Genomic DNA, 19,948 nt, shown 5'->3' with positions numbered 1-19,948 from the left:
AGAGCGATGCAAAGGAGGAGGGGGAGAGGACAGAGTGATACAGGAGGAGAAGGGGACAGAGAGGAGGGGACAGAGAGGTCATCCGGAGGGGGGGAAAGGGACAGAGCGATGCAAAGGTGGAGGAGGGGACAGAGCGATACAGGAGGAGGAGGGGACAGAAAGGTGCGGAGGAGGGGGAGGGAACAGAGCGATGCAAAGGAGAAGGGGGAGGGGACAGAGCGATACAGGAGGAGAAGGGGACAGAGAGGAGGGGAGGAGGAGGGGACAGAGAGGTCATCTGGAGGAGGAGGGGAAAAAGAGATGCAAAGGAGGAGGGGACAGAGCGATGCAAAGGAGAAGGAGGAGGGGGATGGGACAGAGCGTTGCAAAGGAGGAGGAGGGGACAGAGCGATACAGGAGGAGAAGGAGGAGGGGACAGAGAGGTGCGGAGGAGGGGGAGGGAACAGAGCGATACAGGAGGAGAAGGGGACAGAGAGGAGGGGTCGGAGAGCTGTGGAGGAGTAGGAGGGGACAGAGCAATGCAGAGGAGGAGGAGGGGACAGGGAGGAGTAGGAGGGGACAGAGCAATGCAAAGGAGGAGGAGGAGGGGACAGAGAGGAGGGGAGGAGTAGGAGGGGACAGAGAGGAATGGACAGAGGAGGGGAGGAGGAGAGCCAAGAGTGCAGAGGAGGAGGAGGAGTGCCAAGAGTGCAGAGGAAGAGGAGGAGATCCAAGAGAGCAGAGGAGGAGGAAGAGACCCAAGAGTGCAGAGGAGGAGGAGACACAAGAGTGCAGATGAGGAGACCCGAGAGTGCAGAGGAGGAGGAGGAGGAGACACAGGTTATTGTAGAATGGGACAGGAATCAGGAGGATGGGAGAGGATAATTAGAAGAAGAGGACAGAAGGTTCGGGAGAGGGCAAAAGAGTTAGAAAAGGTACTGAGGGGACAGTAGAGTTAGAAGAAGCAGGAGAGTAGTTAAGAGGAGAGTCAGGCCTGGAGAGGGGGTACACTAGTATGAAGGTGGACAGGAAAGTCTGGAGGGGGGCCAAGGAGCCCAGAAGAGGACAGAGGAGGGCTGCAGGGGAAACACCAGTCTGGAGGAGGGGACACCGGAATATAGGTGCCATACAACTTCAAGTGTTGCCCATCATCTCTCTCTCTCTCTTACACCTTGTACTGACATCATTTGTCTGGGAAGAGTCAGGAGACCCCCATACACCTTATAATGACATCAGTATAACGTGTATGGGGACCTAATAGGTGAGGTGACAGAAGAGTCAGATGGATGGGACAAAAGATCCCGGAGAGGAGAGAAGCATCTGGAGGAGGATATAGGAGTCAAAAGGGATTGAGAGGTCTAGTGGGGGGACAGGAGAATTGGGATACAGCAGGGGATCTGGAGTGGGCATATGAGTCTGGAGGGGAATAGAGGGACATGGCTGGGCCAGGAGGAGGATGGATGGGGGCTGATGTAACAGGCCGGCCTCTGTGACACTGTCAGCCTTGAATAAAGGTACATACGCAATGCTCCTGTGATCGGCGTCTGGAATCTGGTAACACGGATATATATATGCATATCCCGGTCGTGGGTTTCCCTTTAAGGGATGGGACATGGGAAGAGGGGAACAGAAAGCTACAGAGTCGCATGGAGGAGGGTGAAGAAGTATTCGGAAAGGCGCTCATGAGTGTATACGTGTATATGGCAGTACAGGTAACACAGGTGTATATAAGGCTATAGCAGTATATAGGTGTATAACTGTATATAACAAAGAGGTGCATATAGGAATACATAGCTATACGGTTGCTGTTCTCTCACCTGCTGTGCGGACCGGATCATCCTTCTCACCTCTTCTTTAATACTGGGGCTATCAGGAGGGGGCGGATGTATCAGGGTTGTCACCTCTGTCCCTTGAAAGCCAAAGATGGTGGGCCACCCGAGGTCCAGCTCCGGAGCGGCTGTGTCTGAGTGCATGGGCCAGTAGGTCCCCGATGAGCCATCATCCTCCTCTTGTCCAGTGTAAACATGGTCCGGGTACAGACTTTCCTGGGTGGGCTCCGGGGGTCTTTGCAGGTACTTTGAGATGTGATCAACTTCGGAATGACATAAGAAGTCTGGAGCCCCCTCGTCTACGAGGAAACGCTCATACGCCTCCGGCCCTTCCTCCGCGAGAACATCAATAGCAATGCGGTAATACTCCTTGTAGTGTGGGGGAAGGTAATTGGGGTCCAGAGGGTTGTCCCCCTGTGAGGAGCTCTGAGAGCGACGGGCCATGGGTCTACACCAGGGAGAGGGGAGGGAAGAGACCTGGAAAGAAGCAAAGAAACCATCACAATGTGGAGAAGGACCCCCAACCAGCCAAAGAAACCATCACAAAGTGGAGGAAGACCCCAACCCACCCAAAGAAACCATCCCAATGTGGAGGAAGACCCCCAACCAGCCAAAGAAACCATCACAAAGTGGAGGAAGACCCCAACCCACCCAAAGAAACCATTCCAATGTGGAGGAAGACCCCCAACCAGCCAAAGAAACCATCACAAAGTGGAGGAAGACCCCCAACCAGCCAAAGAAACCATCACAAAGTGGAGGAAGACCCCAACCCACCCAAAGAAACCATCCCAATGTAGAGGAAGACCCCCAACCAGCCAAAGAAACCATCACAAAGTGGAGGAAGACCCCAACCCACCCAAAGAAATCATCGCAATGTGGAGGAAGACCCCCAACCAGCCAAAGAAACCATTACAAAGTGGAGGAAGATCCCAACCCACCCGAAGAAACCATCACAATGTGGAGGAAGACCCCCAACCAGCCAAAGAAACCATTACAAAGTGGAGGAAGACCCCAACCCACCCGAAGAAACAATCACAATGTGGAGGAAGACCCCAACCCACCCGAAGAAAGCTGTCCCCATCCACATAATGGGTACTTTAAATCATGATGCATCCAATGCATAGAATGCTGGGTAATATGTCATCATGGTCATAACTATGGGCACCGACTGAATGATATGATGGTTCTGGAGTGGTGCTGCATGCTGTGGCGCCATGCTTTTGGGGGGTCACTGATGGGTGCAATGTTTGAGGGGGGCGGGGGGACATGAAAGAATGCTGCGCTCACGGGGACATGGCAGGGCACCGCGCTCTGCACAGGGGGACATGGCAGGACACCGTGCTCGGCACAGGAGGACATGGCAGGGCACCGCGCTCGGCACAGGAGGACATGGCAGGGCACCGCGCTCTGCACAGGAGGACATGGCAGGGCACCGCGCTCGGCACAGGGGGACATGGCAGGACACCGCGCTCGGCACAGGGGGACATGGCTGGACACCATGCATAAGGGGTGGGGTTGTGGGGGGACAGAAGGGCACCGTGCTCAGGGGGGGGCTAAGGGTGGGATGTTGGAGTGACAGGGTGACAAGCAGAGGACACAGCAGGGCGCTGCAGCAATGCTCTCTAGGTGCTGAGGCCTCGCTGAGCAGTTCTGGGTGTGACCAGAATTTACAATGAGAACATTTATGAATGGAATTTAAGAGGATTTGTAGATGGCCGTGGCGGCGGCTTGTGACACATTGTATAAATAAACATAAGCCATGGCCGCTCCACCCAAAACACTCAGCCCCAAACCAATAACGTCTCCATGAAGGCCGGGACACAGCCGGTGAGCAGGAGGCCTCGGGGTCCAGCCCCGCCCTCACCTGGAATATTCCATCACATCCTGTGCCGGCAGTAACTGGGTTACAGACACAGGAGACGCCTACACTGGTGGCGGCACAAGATGCCCCGGGGCACAACCAGGTGCACAGCCTGCAGTGACTGACAGACGGCAGAGCCCATCCTGCCCGGCACTATGTCAGGAATGACGGGTGGCCTTCACAGAGCGGCCATGACTCAGCTATGTATACCTGACCTGTCTGACGCTGTATACCTGAGCCTTGGCGCCTCATCGCTGCTGTTTGTAGTGCGGCTGCTGACAGATGTCCCAGCCCCCAGAATGCCAGGAATGAAGCCCGGGTATCGCTACATTGTAGAACCACATTTTTGTTCCAAATAAAGAAGAAAAAACTAAAATATTCAGAGAATAATGGAGGAAACAATCACCATCACCCATCACCATGCGGCATCCAGGACATGCTGCCCCCATGTCAGTGAGCCTGGCGGTGCCACTCGCATTATGTCAGCTGGCTCTGTGCTGCACCTTGGTTTTCATGCCGGCAGGGCTTGCTGTGGGCAGGATTAACAATGTAAAGGACATCATTTCCCATGATTCCTTCCTCTCTCACAAACATTGCCCCCCGTATCAGCTGCCTGCACACCCATCATTACCAAGATGATCAGTATAACTCACTGTCTTACACAACACAGACCTGTGATAGATTTCATTATCTGATGCCCAGAATGTGAAACACAATCCATCCAGAGAAAGGCAAGCCGTGCCGAGAAGGAAGACGAGGTGTGTGCTCAGTATATAGTATACAGCATCCCACAGGACGTCACAGGCACGTGAGACGGGATCACAGAGGCATCTAGATCAGTGACTAATCCTATGGAACCCATCTGCATGCTGATAAATATGGCAGAACCCCTGTGAGCACAGATTCCTGCCCGTGCCCAGATAAGTGGCTGAAGCTGGGTGCGGCCAGGAATACCAGTCTGTGCAGGCACCGCAGTCACAGCACCTCCAAGAAGACTCACCGAGACACAGACCACATGTGCTTCACTACAGTCATCTCATACCTCAGCATTGTGTTATACATCCTGTATTATACTCCAGAGCTGCACTCACTATTCTGCTGGTGAGGTCACTGTGTATATACATTACTGCTGCAGGCAGACAAGTGGCCCCGGAGCCGTATAGATGATCTAGGGTCCTTCACCCCCAGTCCTCACTTCTGGGGTCCACCATATATACGTGCATACGCACCCTCCCCACGTGTGCTGTACCTGCCTCTACCTGTCCTCTCCACATACCTGCCACTACCTGAGCGCGTCTCCCAGCCGGGAACCTATGATGTCAACAACGCCCGCTGTAACCCTTTCACTGCCCGCCACCTGCACATTCTATACTGGGTGTGTATATACATAAATAGGAGGAGAGAGCAGTGTACATACATGATATAGGAGGAGAGCAGTGTACATACATGATATAGGAAGAGAGAGCAATGTACATACATGATATAGGAGAGGAGAGAGCAGTGTACATACATGATATAGGAGAGGAGAGAGCAGTGTACATACATGATATAGGAGGAGAGCAGTGTACATACATGATATAGAAGGAGAGCAGTGTACATACATGATATAGGAGAGGAGAGAGCAGTGTACATACATGATATAGGAGGAGAGCAGTGTACATACATGATATAGGAGGAGAGCAGTGTACATACATGATATAGGAGGAGAGCAGTGTACATACATGATATAGGAGGAGAGCAGTGTACATACATGATATAGGAGGAGAGCAGTGCACATACATGATATAGGAGGAGAGAGCAGTGTACATACATGATATAGGAGGACAGCAGTGTACATACATGATATAGGAGAGAGCAGTGTACATACATGATATAGGAGAGAGCAGTGTACATACATGATATAGGAGAGAGCAGTGTACATACATGATATAGGAGGAGAGAGCAGTGTACATACATGATATAGGAGGAGAGCAGTGTACATACATGATATAGGAGGAGAGCAGTGTACATACATGATATAGGAGGAGAGAGCAGTGTACATACATGATATAGGAGGAGAGCAGTGTACATACATGATATAGGAGAGGAGAGCAGTGTACATACATGATATAGGAGAGGAGAGAGCAGTGTACATACATGATATAGGAGGAGAGAGCAGTGTACATACATGATATAGGAGGAGAGCAGTGTACATACATGATATAGGAGGAGAGAGCAGTGTACATACATGATATAGGAGGAGAGCAGTGTACATACATGATATAGGAGGAGAGCAGTGTACATACATGATATAGGAGAGGAGAGCAGTGTACATACATGATATAGGAGGAGAGCAGTGTACATACATGATATAGGAGAGGAGAGCAGTGTACATACATGATATAGGAGGAGAGCAGTGTACATACATGATATAGGAGGAGAGAGCAGTGTACATACATGATATAGGAGGAGAGCAGTGTACATACATGATATAGGAGAGGAGAGCAGTGTACATACATGATATAGGAGAGGAGAGAGCAGTGTACATACATGATATAGGAGGAGAGCAGTGTACATACATGATATAGGAGGAGAGCAGTGTACATACATGATATAGGAGGAGAGAGCAGTGTACATACATGATATAGGAGAGGAGAGCAGTGTACATACATGATATAGGAGGAGAGAGCAGTGTACATACATGATATAGGAGGAGAGAGCAGTGTATATACATGATATAGGAGAGAGCAGTGTACATACATGATATAGGAGGAGAGAGCAGTGTACATACAAGATATAGGAGGAGAGAGCAGTGTACATACAAGATATAGGAGAGAGCAGTGTACATACAAGATATAGGAGGAGAGAGCAGTGTACATACATGATATAGGAGGAGAGCAGTGTACATACATGATATAGGAGGAGAGAGCAGTGTACATACAAGATATAGGAGGAGAGAGCAGTGTACATACATGATATAGGAGGAGAGAGCAGTGTATATACATGATATAGGAGAGAGCAGTGTACATACATGATATAGGAGGAGAGAGCAGTGTACATACAAGATATAGGAGGAGAGAGCAGTGTACATACAAGATATAGGAGAGGAGAGCAGTGTACATACATGATATAGGAGGAGAGAGCAGTGTACATACATGATATAGGAGGAGAGCAGTGTACATACATGATATAGGAGAGAGCAGTGTACATACATGATATAGGAGAGAGCAGTGTACATACATGATATAGGAGAGAGCAGTGTACATACATGATATAGGAGGAGAGAGCAGTGTACATACATGATATAGGAGGAGAGCAGTGTACATACATGATATAGGAGGAGAGAGCAGTGTACATACATGATATAGGAGAGGAGAGAGCAGTGTACATACATGATATAGGAGAGGAGAGAGCAGTGTACATACATGATATAGGAGGAGAGCAGTGTACATACATGATATAGGAGGAGAGCAGTGTACATACATGATATAGGAGGAGAGCAGTGTACATACATGATATAGGAGGAGAGCAGTGTACATACATGATATAGGAGGAGAGAGCAGTGTACATACATGATATAGGAGGAGAGAGCAGTGTACATACATGATATAGGAGGAGAGAGCAGTGTACATACATGATATAGGAGGAGAGCAGTGTACATACATGATATAGGAGGAGAGAGCAGTGTACATACATGATATAGGAGGGGGTATTCCTGTACATATATAACATAGGGCAGGCAGTGTTACATATATGTACAGCTGTAGAACATACTACATTCCTATTTTCCGGTCAATATTCACTATCCAAGAAATTACAGCAGACTACAACTCTTATCAAGTGCACCATCTAAATAAATCATACATAATCCACACACAGCAGATGGCAGCACACGTGACATCACATGTAATCGTCATACAGTAGATGGCAGCACATGTGACATCACACATAATCTTCATACAGTAGATGGCGGCACACGTGACATCATATATAATCATCATACAGTAGATGGCGGCACACGTGACATCACATGTAATCATCATACAGTAGATGGCGGCACACGTGACATCACATGTAATCATCATACAGTAGATGGCGGCACATGTGACACATAATCTTCATACAGTAGATGGCGGCACACGTGACATCATATATAATCATACAGTAGATGGCGGCACACGTGACATCACACAATCCTCATACAGTAAATGGCAGCACACATGACATCACATGTAATCATCATACAGCAGATGGCGGCACATGTGACATCACACAATCCTCATACAGCAGATGGCAGCACACATGACATCACACAATCCTCATACAGTAGATGGCGGCACATGTGACATCACACAATCCTCATACAGCAGATGGCAGCACACATGACATCACACAATCCTCATACAGCAGATAGTGGCACATGTGACATCACACAATCCTCATACATTAGATGGCAGCACACATGATATCACACAATCCTTATACAGTAGATGGCGGCACACGTGACATCACACAATCCTCATACAGTAGATGGCGACACACGTGACATCACACAATCCTCATACAGCAGATGGCGGCACATGTGACATCACACAATCCTCATACAGCAGATGGCAGCACACATGACATCACACAATCCTCATACAGTAGATGGCGGCACATGTGACATCACACAATCCTCATACAGCAGATGGCAGCACACATGACATCACACAATCCTCATACAGTAGATGGCGGCACACGTGACATCACACAATCCTCATACAGTAGATGGCGACACACGTGACATCACACAATCCTCATACAGCAGATGGCGGCACATGTGACATCACATGTAATCATCATACAGCAGATGGCGGCACATGTGACATCACATGTAATCATCATACAGCAGATGGCGGCACATGTGAAGCGTTATATATGTATAATGCTCCCCTCATACAGCAACCTCCGAAGGAGCCGCCATGACACCTACCGCAGACTTTGCTGCCCAGGAGCAGAAGGAGGAGCAGAAGGATTCCTGCAGGTCGCCATGTAGCAGGAGCGGCGGGGGGGTGACCGCCATCCACACCCGCTGCCCCCACGCCTCCTGCACCACTGGCAGGTACAGGCTCCATGTGGTTGGCCATCGCCGAGTTGTCCCCCGACCACGGGGTCTGCGCACAGGAGAGGACATCCTCGCTGGTCTCCTCATTCCTGTGTGCTGCACAGCCATGGGTGACAGCAGGTGACAGCCAGCTGACACACAGGGAGGGCCCGGCAGCCAGGGCCCCGCTCCTCACCACCAACGCCGCCATGCGTCACCGCTCATTAAACTTCAATCCTGCTTTGAAGAATCATAAGAAGCTCCAAGAGACGGAATCACCGATAATCGAGAAGCAAAATGTTTCACAGTAGGGAATGGCCGATAATCGAGAAGCAGGAGGGAATCACTGATAAGTGACCATACACTGGGGGTCCCCATAGAGAGAAGGGCAGCACTGACCCTGACAGACCCCCAACAATGGAGTGCAGCACTGCCTATGGGGGGCCACATACAGGAGAACATCCATGTTACCTGCTCAGGTGATAACAGAGCGGTAGCGCGGTGCGGTGATGGAGTGCTGACTCATCAGTCTTCCTTACAGGAGGCACTCCGAGCCTCTGGCTCCTTTCCTTCTCTTCTCTCTGTTCCCACCCAGTTATTAGGCTTGGTACAAGGAGAATCATCCGGATGAATAAGATCTCACCCGACTGAGTCAGAGCTCGTCCTCCATCCCAGGAGAGCCGGATGACCATCAACATGGCCGCCAGTCACAGCTCGTCCTCCATCCCAGGAGAGCCGGGTGACCACCAACATGGCCGCCAGTCACAGCTTATCCTCCATCCCGGGAGAGCCGGGTGACCACCAACATGGCCGCCAGTCACAACACGTGCTCTATCCCGGGAGAGCCGGATCACCAACAACATGGCCGCCAGTCACAACACATTCTCCATCCCGGGAGAGCCGGGTCACCACCAACATAGCCGCCAGTCACAACACATTCTCCATCCCGGGAGAGCCAGGTCACCACCAACATGGCCGCCAGTCACAACACATTCTCCATCCCGGGAGAGCCGGGTGACCACCAACATGGACGCCAGTCACAACATGTCCTCCATCCCTGGAGAGCCGGGTGACCACAGACATTGCCACCAGTCACAGCTTGTCCTCCATCCCGGGAGAGCCAGATGACCACCAACATGGCCGCCAGTCACAGCACGTCCTCCATCCCAGGAGAGCCGGGTGACCACCAACATGGCCGCCAGTCACAACATGTCCTCCATCCCGGGAGAGCCGGGTGACCACCAACATGGCCGCCAGTCACAACATGTCCTCCATCCCGGGAGAGCCGGGTGACCACCAACATGACCGCCAGTCACAACATGTCCTCCATCCCGGGAGAGCCGGGTGACCACCAACATGACCGCCAGTCACAACATGTCCTCCATCCCGGGAGAGCCGAACGACCACCAACATGGCCGCCAGTCACAGCTCATCCCCAATCCCGGGAGAGCCGGACGACCACCAACATGGCCGCCAGTCACAGCTCGTCCTTCATCCCGGGAAAGCCGGATGACCACCAACATGGCCGCCAGTCACAACACGTCCTCCATCCCGGGAGAGCCGGGTGACCACCAACATGGCCGCCAGTCACAACACGTCCTCCATCCCGGGAGAGCCGGGTGACCCCCAACATGGCCGCCAGTCACAACACGTCCTCCATCCCGGGAGAGCCGGGTGACCACCAACATGGCAGCCAGTCAAAACACTTTCTCCATCCCGGGAGAGCCGAGTGACCACCAACATGGCCGCCAGTCACAACATGTCCTCCATCACGGGAGAGCCGGGTGACTAACAACATGACCGCGAATCACAGCACGTCCTCCATCCCGGGAGAGCCGGATGACCACCAACACGGCCGCCAGTCACAACACGCCCTCCATCCTGGGAGAGCCGGGTAACCACCAACATGGCCGCCAGTCACAACACGTCCTCCATCCCAGGAGAGCCGGGTGACCACCAACATGGCCGCCAGTCACAACACGTCCTCCATCCCGGGAGAGCCGGGTGACCACCAACATAGCCGCCAGTCACAGCTCGTTCTCCATCCCGGTAGAGCCAAGTGACTACCAACATGGCCGCCAGTCAAAGCACATCCTCCATCCCGGGAGAGCCGTGTCACCACCAACATGGCCGCCAGTCACAACACGTCCTCCATCCCGGGAGAGCCGGGTGACCACCAACATGGCCGCCAGTCACAGCTCATCCTCCATCCCGGGAGAGCCGGGTGACCACCAACATGGCCGTCAGTCACAACACATTCTCCATCCCAGGAGAGCCGGTTGACCACCAACATGGCCGCCAGTCACAACACATTCTCCATCCCGGGAGAGCCGGGTAACCACCAACATGGCCGCCAGTCACAGCATGTCCTCCATCCCGGGAGAGCCGGATGACCACCAACATGGCCGCCAGTCACAGCTCATCCTCCATCCCGGGAGAGCTGGATGACCACCAACATAGCCGCCAGTCACAGCTCGTCCTCCATCCTGGGAGAGCCGGGTGACCACCAACATGGCCGCCAGTCACAGCTCGTCCTCCATCTCGGGAGAGCCGGGTGACCACCAACATGGCCGCCAATCACAACACGTCCTCCAATCCCGGGAGAGCCGGGTGACCACCAACATAGCCGCCAGTCACAGCTCGTTCTCCATCCCGGTAGAGCCAAGTGACTACCAACATGGCCGCCAGTCACACCTCGTCCTCCATCCCGGGAGAGCCGGGTGACCACCAACATAGCCGCCAGTCACAGCTCGTTCTCCATCCTGGTAGAGCCAAGTGACTACCAACATGGCCGCCAGTCACACCTCGTCCTCCATCCCGGGAGAGCCGGGTGACCACCAACATGGCCGCCAGTCAAAGCACATCCTCCATCCCGGGAGAGCCGTGTCACCACCAACATGGCCGCCAGTCACAACACGTCCTCCATCCCGGGAGAGCCGGGTGACCACCAACATGGCCGCCAGTCACAGCTCATCCTCCATCCCGGGAGAGCCGAGTGACCACCAACATGGCCGCCAGTCACAACATGTCCTCCATCACGGGAGAGCCGGGTGACTAACAACATGGCCGCGAATCACAGCACGTCCTCCATCCCGGGAGAGCCGGATGACCACCAACACGGCCGCCAGTCACAACACGCCCTCCATCCCAGGAGAGCCGGGTAACCACCAACATGGCCGCCAGTCACAACACGTCCTCCATCCCAGGAGAGCCGGGTGACCACCAACATGGCCGCCAGTCACAACACGTCCTCCATCCCGGGAGAGCCGGGTGACCACCAACATAGCCGCCAGTCACAGCTCGTTCTCCATCCCGGTAGAGCCAAGTGACTACCAACATGGCCGCCAGTCACACCTCGTCCTTCATCCCGGGAGAGCCGGGTGACCACCAACATGGCCGCCAGTCAAAGCACATCCTCCATCCCGGGAGAGCCGGGTCACCACCAACATGGCCGCCAGTCACAACACGTCCTCCATCCCGGGAGAGCCGGGTGACCACCAACATGGCCGCCAGTCACAGCTCATCCTCCATCCCGGGAGAGCCGGGTGACCACCAACATGGCCGTCAGTCACAACACATTCTCCATCCCAGGAGAGCCGGTTGACCACCAACATGGCCGCCAGTCACAACACATTCTCCATCCCGGGAGAGCCGGGTAACCACCAACATGGCCACCAGTCACAGCTTGTCCTCCATCCCGGGAGAGCCGGATGACCACCAACATGGCCGCCAGTCACAGCTCATCCTCCATCCCGGGAGAGCTGGATGACCACCAACATAGCCGCCAGTCACAGCTCGTCCTCCATCCTGGGAGAGCCGGGTGACCACCAACATGGCCGTCAGTCACAGCTCGTCCTCCATCTCGGGAGAGCCGGGTGACCACCAACATGGCCGCCAGTCACAACACGTCCTCCAATCCCGGGAGAGCCGGGTGACCACCAACATAGCCGCCAGTCACAGCTCGTTCTCCATCCCGGTAGAGCCAAGTGACTACTAACATGGCCGCCAGTCACACCTCGTCCTCCATCCCGGGAGAGCCGGGTGACCACCAACATGGCCGCCAGTCAAAGCACATCCTCCATCCCGGGAGAGCCGTGTCACCACCAACATGGCCGCCAGTCACAACATGTCCTCCATCCCGGGAGAGCCGGGTGACCACCAACATGGCCGCCAGTCACAGCTCATCCTCCATCCCGGGAGAGCCAGGTGACCACCAACATGGCCGTCAGTCACAACACATTCTCCATCCCAGGAGAGCCGGTTGACCACCAACATGGCCGCCAGTCACAGCTTGTCCTCCATCCCGGAAGAGCCAGATGACCACCAACATAGCCGCCAGTCACAGCTCGTCCTCCATCCTGGGAGAGCCGGGTGACCACCAACATGGCCGCCAGTCACAGCTCGTCCTCCATCCCGGGAGAGCCGGGTGACCACCAACATGGCCGCCAGTCACAACATGTCGTCCATCCCGGGAGAGCCGGGTGACCATCAACATAGCCGCCAGTCTGAAGAGCATTGAACTGGACTTGCTGAGGTGGCACAAGGGCACTTTCTCCTGGTTTGGGCGCTGCTCGATCTTTAAGATGAATATCCTGCCTCGCCTTCTATATCTTTTCCAGGCCCTCCCGGTGACGGTGCCCTTGTCATACTTTAGGCAACTTTCCACAATCCTCACCAGGTTTATCTGGGCCCATAAGCAACCCCGCCTAGCGAAAGCAGTCCTATATCGCCCAAAATCAAAAGGTGGCCTGGGGCTCCCCAACCTTTACCACTATTACGTCGCCACCCATCTCTCGAGGGTGCTCGACTGGCACCGGCACACTCAATCGAAGCTATGGGTTGGCCTTGAAATGACACTGTCCCCCCTCGCATTACAAGCGGCCCCGTGGCTACCTGAGGCCTACCGCCGACTCGCTCACCACCCCACCATCGGCCCGACTCTGCGAATTTGCCATAAACACCTTTCTTCTGGCTTCCTAGCCCAGCACCCCTCTCCCCTATTCCCAATCTTGGGCAACCCCGCCTTTCTGCCCGGCATGGAAGACCCAATATTCCGCACTTGGTCCCGAGCAGGGAACTTCCGTGCGACCTCCTTCCTCAACGGTTCGACCTGGCTGTCCCTGGCCTCGCTTAATGACCTGGTGGACCCCTCACCTTTGGGATTCTGGCGGGCGTTACAGTTACATCACTATCTCCACTCCCTCTCCAGCCCCTCCGGCTTCGCACGGTCACCCACCCAGTTTGAATCCCTCTGCATGGGCAGCGGCCCTATACGCCATACACTCTCTCTTCTGTATGCCATGTTGAACGCACCTCCGGAACAGCCCCCGCCACCCTTTCTCAACGCTTGGGAAGAGGATCTTAACACCACACTCTCTCCAGCACAGGTGGAACGTGTGTTTCTATGTACACACTCGACTTCCATTGCATCCCGTCTACAGGAGTCCGGATACAAGCTGCTATCCCGATGGTACCGAGTGCCTACCAGACTTCATCGGATCTTCCCGGAGGTCTCTCCACTTTGCTGGAGGAACTGTGGTGGGGAGGGATCCATTCTCCACACCTTCTGGAGCTGCCCTAAACTGGTACCTTTTTGGAGGGAAGTATGGCGTATCTCATCTAAGTTCACGGATTATCAGCTTCCTTTCTCCCCATCACTTTTCCTCCTACACCTGTCGGAGATCCCTCTTAAGTCCTACCGCCGTTCGGTACTCCGTCACCTGGTCAACGCCGCCCGTGCCTGTATTCCTGTGCTGTGGCGTCACCCCGATCCCCCGAGTATCCCCATGTGGATCCGTAAAATAGAAGATATCAAGCGCATGGAGGATCTCACTGCTCAACTGCATGACGGCAACTCTCGATTTTTCCGGACGTGGTTCTACTGGGAACAATTCACCGAAACGACCGAATTCCGGTCCCTCCTGTCGCAGTGAGGAATGGTCCCCCCCCGCCCCCTTTCCCCCCCCCCCCTCCCACCTGCCCCTCACTTCTCTCCTGTACTCTCTCTGTCTCCTCTTCTCTGTTCTCTCTATTCCTCTCCCTTTCCCTGATTGTTATTTGAGCGTTAGCTCACTCCCTGGTTGATATGCGTTCTGCCGACCCAACTATCGGGAGCGGCTGTTTACCTTAAAGTTGGATACAGTTATATCTCAAAGTTCGGTTGTACTACATGCCTGTACAATAGTGATATGTATATATGCCAGTGTACCCTGCGAATGAGGCATGTTGCCTCTTATTTTGTTATATAAATGGAAAAATTGAATAAAATTGAGAATTTAAAAAAAAAAAAAACATAGCCGCCAGTCACAGCTTGTCCTCCATCCCGGGAGAGCCGGATGACCATCAACATGGCCGCCAGTCACAGCTCGTCCTCCATCCCGGGAGAGCCGGGTGACCACCAACATGGCCGCCAGTCACAACACGTCCTCCATCCCGGGAGAGCCGGTAACCACCAACATGGCCACCAGTCACAACACGTCCTCCATCCCGGGAGAGCCGGGTAACCACCAACATGGCTGCCAGTCACAACACATTATCTAACTCGGGAGAGCCGGGTGACCACCAACATGGCCGCCAGTCACAGCATGTCCTCCATCCCGGGAGAGCCGGGTGACCACCAACATGGCCACCAGTTACACTTCATCCTCCATCCTTGGAGAGCCGGATGACCACCAACATGGCCGCCAGTCACAACACATTCTCCATCCCGGGAGAGCCGGGTGACCACCAACACGGCTGCCAGTCACAGCACGTCCTCCATCCCGAGGGAGCCGGGTGACCACCAACATGGCCGCCAGTCACAGCACGTTCTCCATCCTGGGAGAGCTGGGTGACCACCAAGATGGCCGTCAGTCACAGCACGTCCTCCATCCCGGGAGAGCCGGGTAACCACCAACATGTCCGCCAGTCACATGTCCTCCATCCCGGGAGAGCCGGGTGACCACAAACATGGTCACCAGTTACAGCTCATCCTCCATCCTAGGAGAGCCGGGTGACCACCAACATGGCTGCCAGTCACGGCACGTCTTCTATCCTTGGAGAACCAAGTGAGATGGCTCTATGGTTAGCAGTGGTGGCGGCCATGTTGTTGCCCGGTGACAGGGAGATGGCTCTATGGTTAGCAGTGGTGGCGGCCATGTTGTTGCCCGGTGACAGGGAGATGGCTCTATGGTTAGCAGTGGTGGCGGCCATGTTGTTGCCCGGTGAAAGGAAGATGGCTCTATGGTTAGCAGTGGTGGTGGCCATGTTGTTGCCCGGTGACAGGGAGATGGCCCTATGGTTAGCAGCGGTGGCGGCCATGTTGTTGCCCGGTGACAGGGAGATGGCTCTATGGTTAGCAGTGGTGGCGGCCATGTTGTTGCCCGGTGACAGGAAGATGGCTCTATGGTTAGCAGTGGTGGTGGCCATGTTGTTGCCCGGTGACAGGGAGATGGCCCTATGGTTAGCAGCGGTGGCGGCCATGTTGTTGCCCGGTGACAGGGTGATGGCTCTATGGTTAGCAGTGGTGGCGGCCATGTTGTTGCCTGGTGACAGGGTGATGGCTCTATGGTTAGCAGTGGTGGCGGCCATGTTGTTGCCTGGTGACAGGGTGATGGCTCTATGGTTAGCAGTGGTGGCGGCCATGTTGTTGCCTGGTGACAAATCTTGATTTCAATTCCTGCAGCGTAAGACACCAACCTAATAAAAGTCCCAATACAGGTCTATCTGCCCTGGAGCATGCTGGGAGAAGGAGGGGAGGCGTGATGTCATCAGATGACACACATCATCATCATCATGTGGAGGAAGCCGGAAACATCCATCACAGGGTAACGAGGAAAGTTCTACAACTTATATGAACATCTGATCGAGCCACACAGCCGCACATAGCCACACAGCTTCACCCCGCCACACAGCGTCACATTGCTACACAGCTTCAGCCCGCCACACAGCATCACCCTGCCACATCACTATACAGCATCACCTCGCCACACAGCGTCACATCACTATACAGCATCACCTTGCCACACAGTGTCACATTGCCACACAGCATCACCCTGCCACATCACTACACAGCGTCACATTGCTACACAGCGTCACCCCGCCACACAGCGTCACAACACTGCTACACAGCATCACCCCGCCACATCACTACAAAGCGTCACCCTGCCATAGAGCCTCACTGCGCCACACAGAGTCACCCCGCCACATCATAACACAGCATCAACTCGACACACAGCATCACGCCACCACATCACCTCACCATACAGCGTCACATCACTACACAGCATCACATTGCTACACAGCATCACATTGCTACATACCGTCACCCCGCCACACAGCATCACATTGCTACACAGCATCACCCCGCCACACAGCGTCACATTACTACACAGCATCACCCCACCACTACACAGCATCACCCCGCCACATCACTACAAAGCGTCACCCTGCCACAGAGCCTCACTGCGCCACAGAGTCACCCCGCCACATCACTACACAGCATCAACTCGACACACAGCATCACCCCACCACATCACTACACAGCGTTACCTCTCCATACAGCGTCACATCACTACACAGCATCACATTACCACATAGCATCACCCCGCCACACAGCGTCACATTGCTACACAGCATCACCCCGCCACACAGCGTCACATTACTACACAGCATCACCCCGCCACACAGCACCACCACATCACTACACAACATCACCCCACCACTACACAGCATCACCCCGCCACATCACTACAAAGCGTCACCCTGCCACACAGCATCACCCCGCCACACAGAGTCACCCCGCCACATCACTACACAGCATCACCTTGCCACACAGCATCACCCCACCACATCACTACACAGCATCACCCCGCTACACAGCGGCACGACGCCACATCACTACACAGCACATCGCCACATCACTACACAGCGTCACTCCGCCACATCACTACCGAGCGTCACCCCGACACACAGCGCCACCACACCGCTACACAGCGTCACATTACTACACAGCATCACCCCGCCACACAGCATCACCACACTGCTACACAGCATCACCCCGCCACATCACTACAAAGCGTCACCCCGCCACATCACTACACAGCATCACCTCGCCACACAGCGTCACCCCGCCACAACACTACACAGCATCACCTCGCCACACAGCATCACCCCACCACAACACTACACAGCATCATCCCGCTACACAGCGTCACCCCACATCACTACACAGCGTCACCCCGCCACATCACCACACAGCATCACTTCGCCACACAGCGTCACATTGCTACAAAGCATCACCGTGCTACACAGCGTCACCACACCGCCACACAGTGTCGCCACACAGCGTCACATTACTACACAGTGTCACCACGCCACATCATTACACAGCGTCACCCCGCCACACAGCGTCACCACACCACTACACAGCTTCACATTGCTACAAAGCATCACCCCGCCACATCACTACACAGCGTTCCCCCCGCCATACAGCATCACCCCGCCACATCACTACACAGCATCACCTCGCTACACAGCGTCACATTGCTACAAAGCATCACCGTGCTACACAGCGTCACCACACCGCTACACAGCGTCACCCCGCCACACAGCGTCACCACACTGCTACACAGCATCACCCCGCCACATCACTACACATCGTCACCGTGCTACACAGCGTCACCACACCGCTACACAGCGTCAACCCGCCACATCACTACACATCGTCACCCCGCCAGTGTCACCACACACCGCTACACAGCATCACCCCGCCACACAGCGTCACCACACCGCTACACAGCATCACCCCGCCACATCACTACACATCGCCACCGTGCTACACAGCGTCACCACACCGCTACACAGCGTCAACCCGCCACATCACTACACATCGTCACCCCGCCACATAGTGTCACCACACCGCTACACCACACCGCTACACAGCATCACCCCGCCACACAGCGTCACCACACCGCTACACAGCGTCACCACACCGCGACACAGCGTCACCACACCGCGACACAGCGTCACCACACCACTACACAGCATCACCCCGCCACATAGCGTCACCACACCGCTACACAGCATCACCCCGCCACACAGCGTCACCACACCACTACACAGCATCACCCCACCACCCAGAACTCCAATAAGCCTAATTAATAATTTACCGTATGTCGATCTCACAGACTTCGAGGAAGGCATCAGCCGCCATGTGTAACCGCAGAAGGTGTTATTATCCCCCGGGCGAGCGGCCAAAACCTCCCCAGACTCGGCAGAGCACCCGCTATATCTGTCACACATTAGCAGATCGTAAAGCGGCCAGAAATAACCTCCCGTATACACAGAAGAATGTTTTATTACAGCGTTACCTAGGAGACTAACTCCACCCACTGTGACATCACTCCTGGAAAAAAACCACGCCCACAGTGACGTCACTCCTGGAATAAACGACGCCTACCATGACATCACTCCTAGAATAAACCGCACGCCCCTTCAACCATAAAGCCAGGTATTTACCCCTGTACACAACAACCCCCCCCCCCCCTCGTACAGCCTGGTATATACCCCTACCCCCCCCCTGTACAGCCAGGTATATACCCCTAACCTCCCCTGTACAGCCAGGTATATACCCCTACACGCCTCCCCCTGTACAGCCTGGTATATACCCCTACACCCCTCCCCCTGTACAGCCAGGTATATACCCCTACCCCTGTACAGCCTGGTATATACCCCACCCCCCCCTACCCCTGTACAGCCTGGTATATACCCCTACACGCCTCCCCCTGTACAGCCTGGTATATACCCCTACACCCCTCCCCCTGTACAGCCAGGTTTATACCCCTACCCCCCCCCCCCCCCCCCAGCCTGGTATATACCCTACACCCCTTCCCCTGTACAGCCTGGTATAAACCCCTACACACCCCCCCCCCCCCCCCGTACAGCCTGGTATATACCCCTACACCACCCCCACCCCCCCGTACAGCCTGGTATATACCCCTACAACCCCCCCCCCCCCGTACAGCCTGGTATATACCCCTACACCCCCCCCCCCCCCGTACAGCCTGGTATATACCCCTACACCCCCCCCCCCCCCCCCCCCCCCCCCGTACAGCCTGGTATATACCCCTACACGCCTCCCCCTGTACAGCCTGGTATATACCCCTACACACCTCCCCCTGTACAGCCTGGTATATACCCCTACACCCCTCCCCCTGTACAGCCTGGTATATACCC

The 19,948-nt window shown here is 54.6% G+C and overlaps 1 protein-coding gene across 2 annotated transcripts in view; it reads right to left on the bottom strand.

The window, feature by feature from the left end:
- The window catches only part of FAM83H (family with sequence similarity 83 member H), a 34,282-nt gene that overhangs the window by 9,780 nt on the left and 4,554 nt on the right, over window positions 1-19,948 (bottom strand). For both annotated transcript variants that reach the window (XR_011361595.1, XM_069956943.1), the window contains exon 2: window positions 1,797-2,285. Coding sequence is in view for 1 of the 2 variants with exons in the window: in XM_069956943.1 (XP_069813044.1) it covers window positions 1,797-2,252 (456 nt within the window). In the remaining variant the exon portion in view is untranslated. The remainder of the gene's footprint in view (window positions 1-1,796; window positions 2,286-19,948) is intronic.

The sequence above is a fragment of the Dendropsophus ebraccatus genome, chromosome 2 (genome assembly GCF_027789765.1).
Source record: "Dendropsophus ebraccatus isolate aDenEbr1 chromosome 2, aDenEbr1.pat, whole genome shotgun sequence".
NCBI classification, from domain to species: domain Eukaryota; kingdom Metazoa; phylum Chordata; class Amphibia; order Anura; family Hylidae; genus Dendropsophus; species Dendropsophus ebraccatus.
Note: the sequence above shows the minus strand (reverse complement) of the source record. Positions and strands in the feature narration are given on the sequence as shown.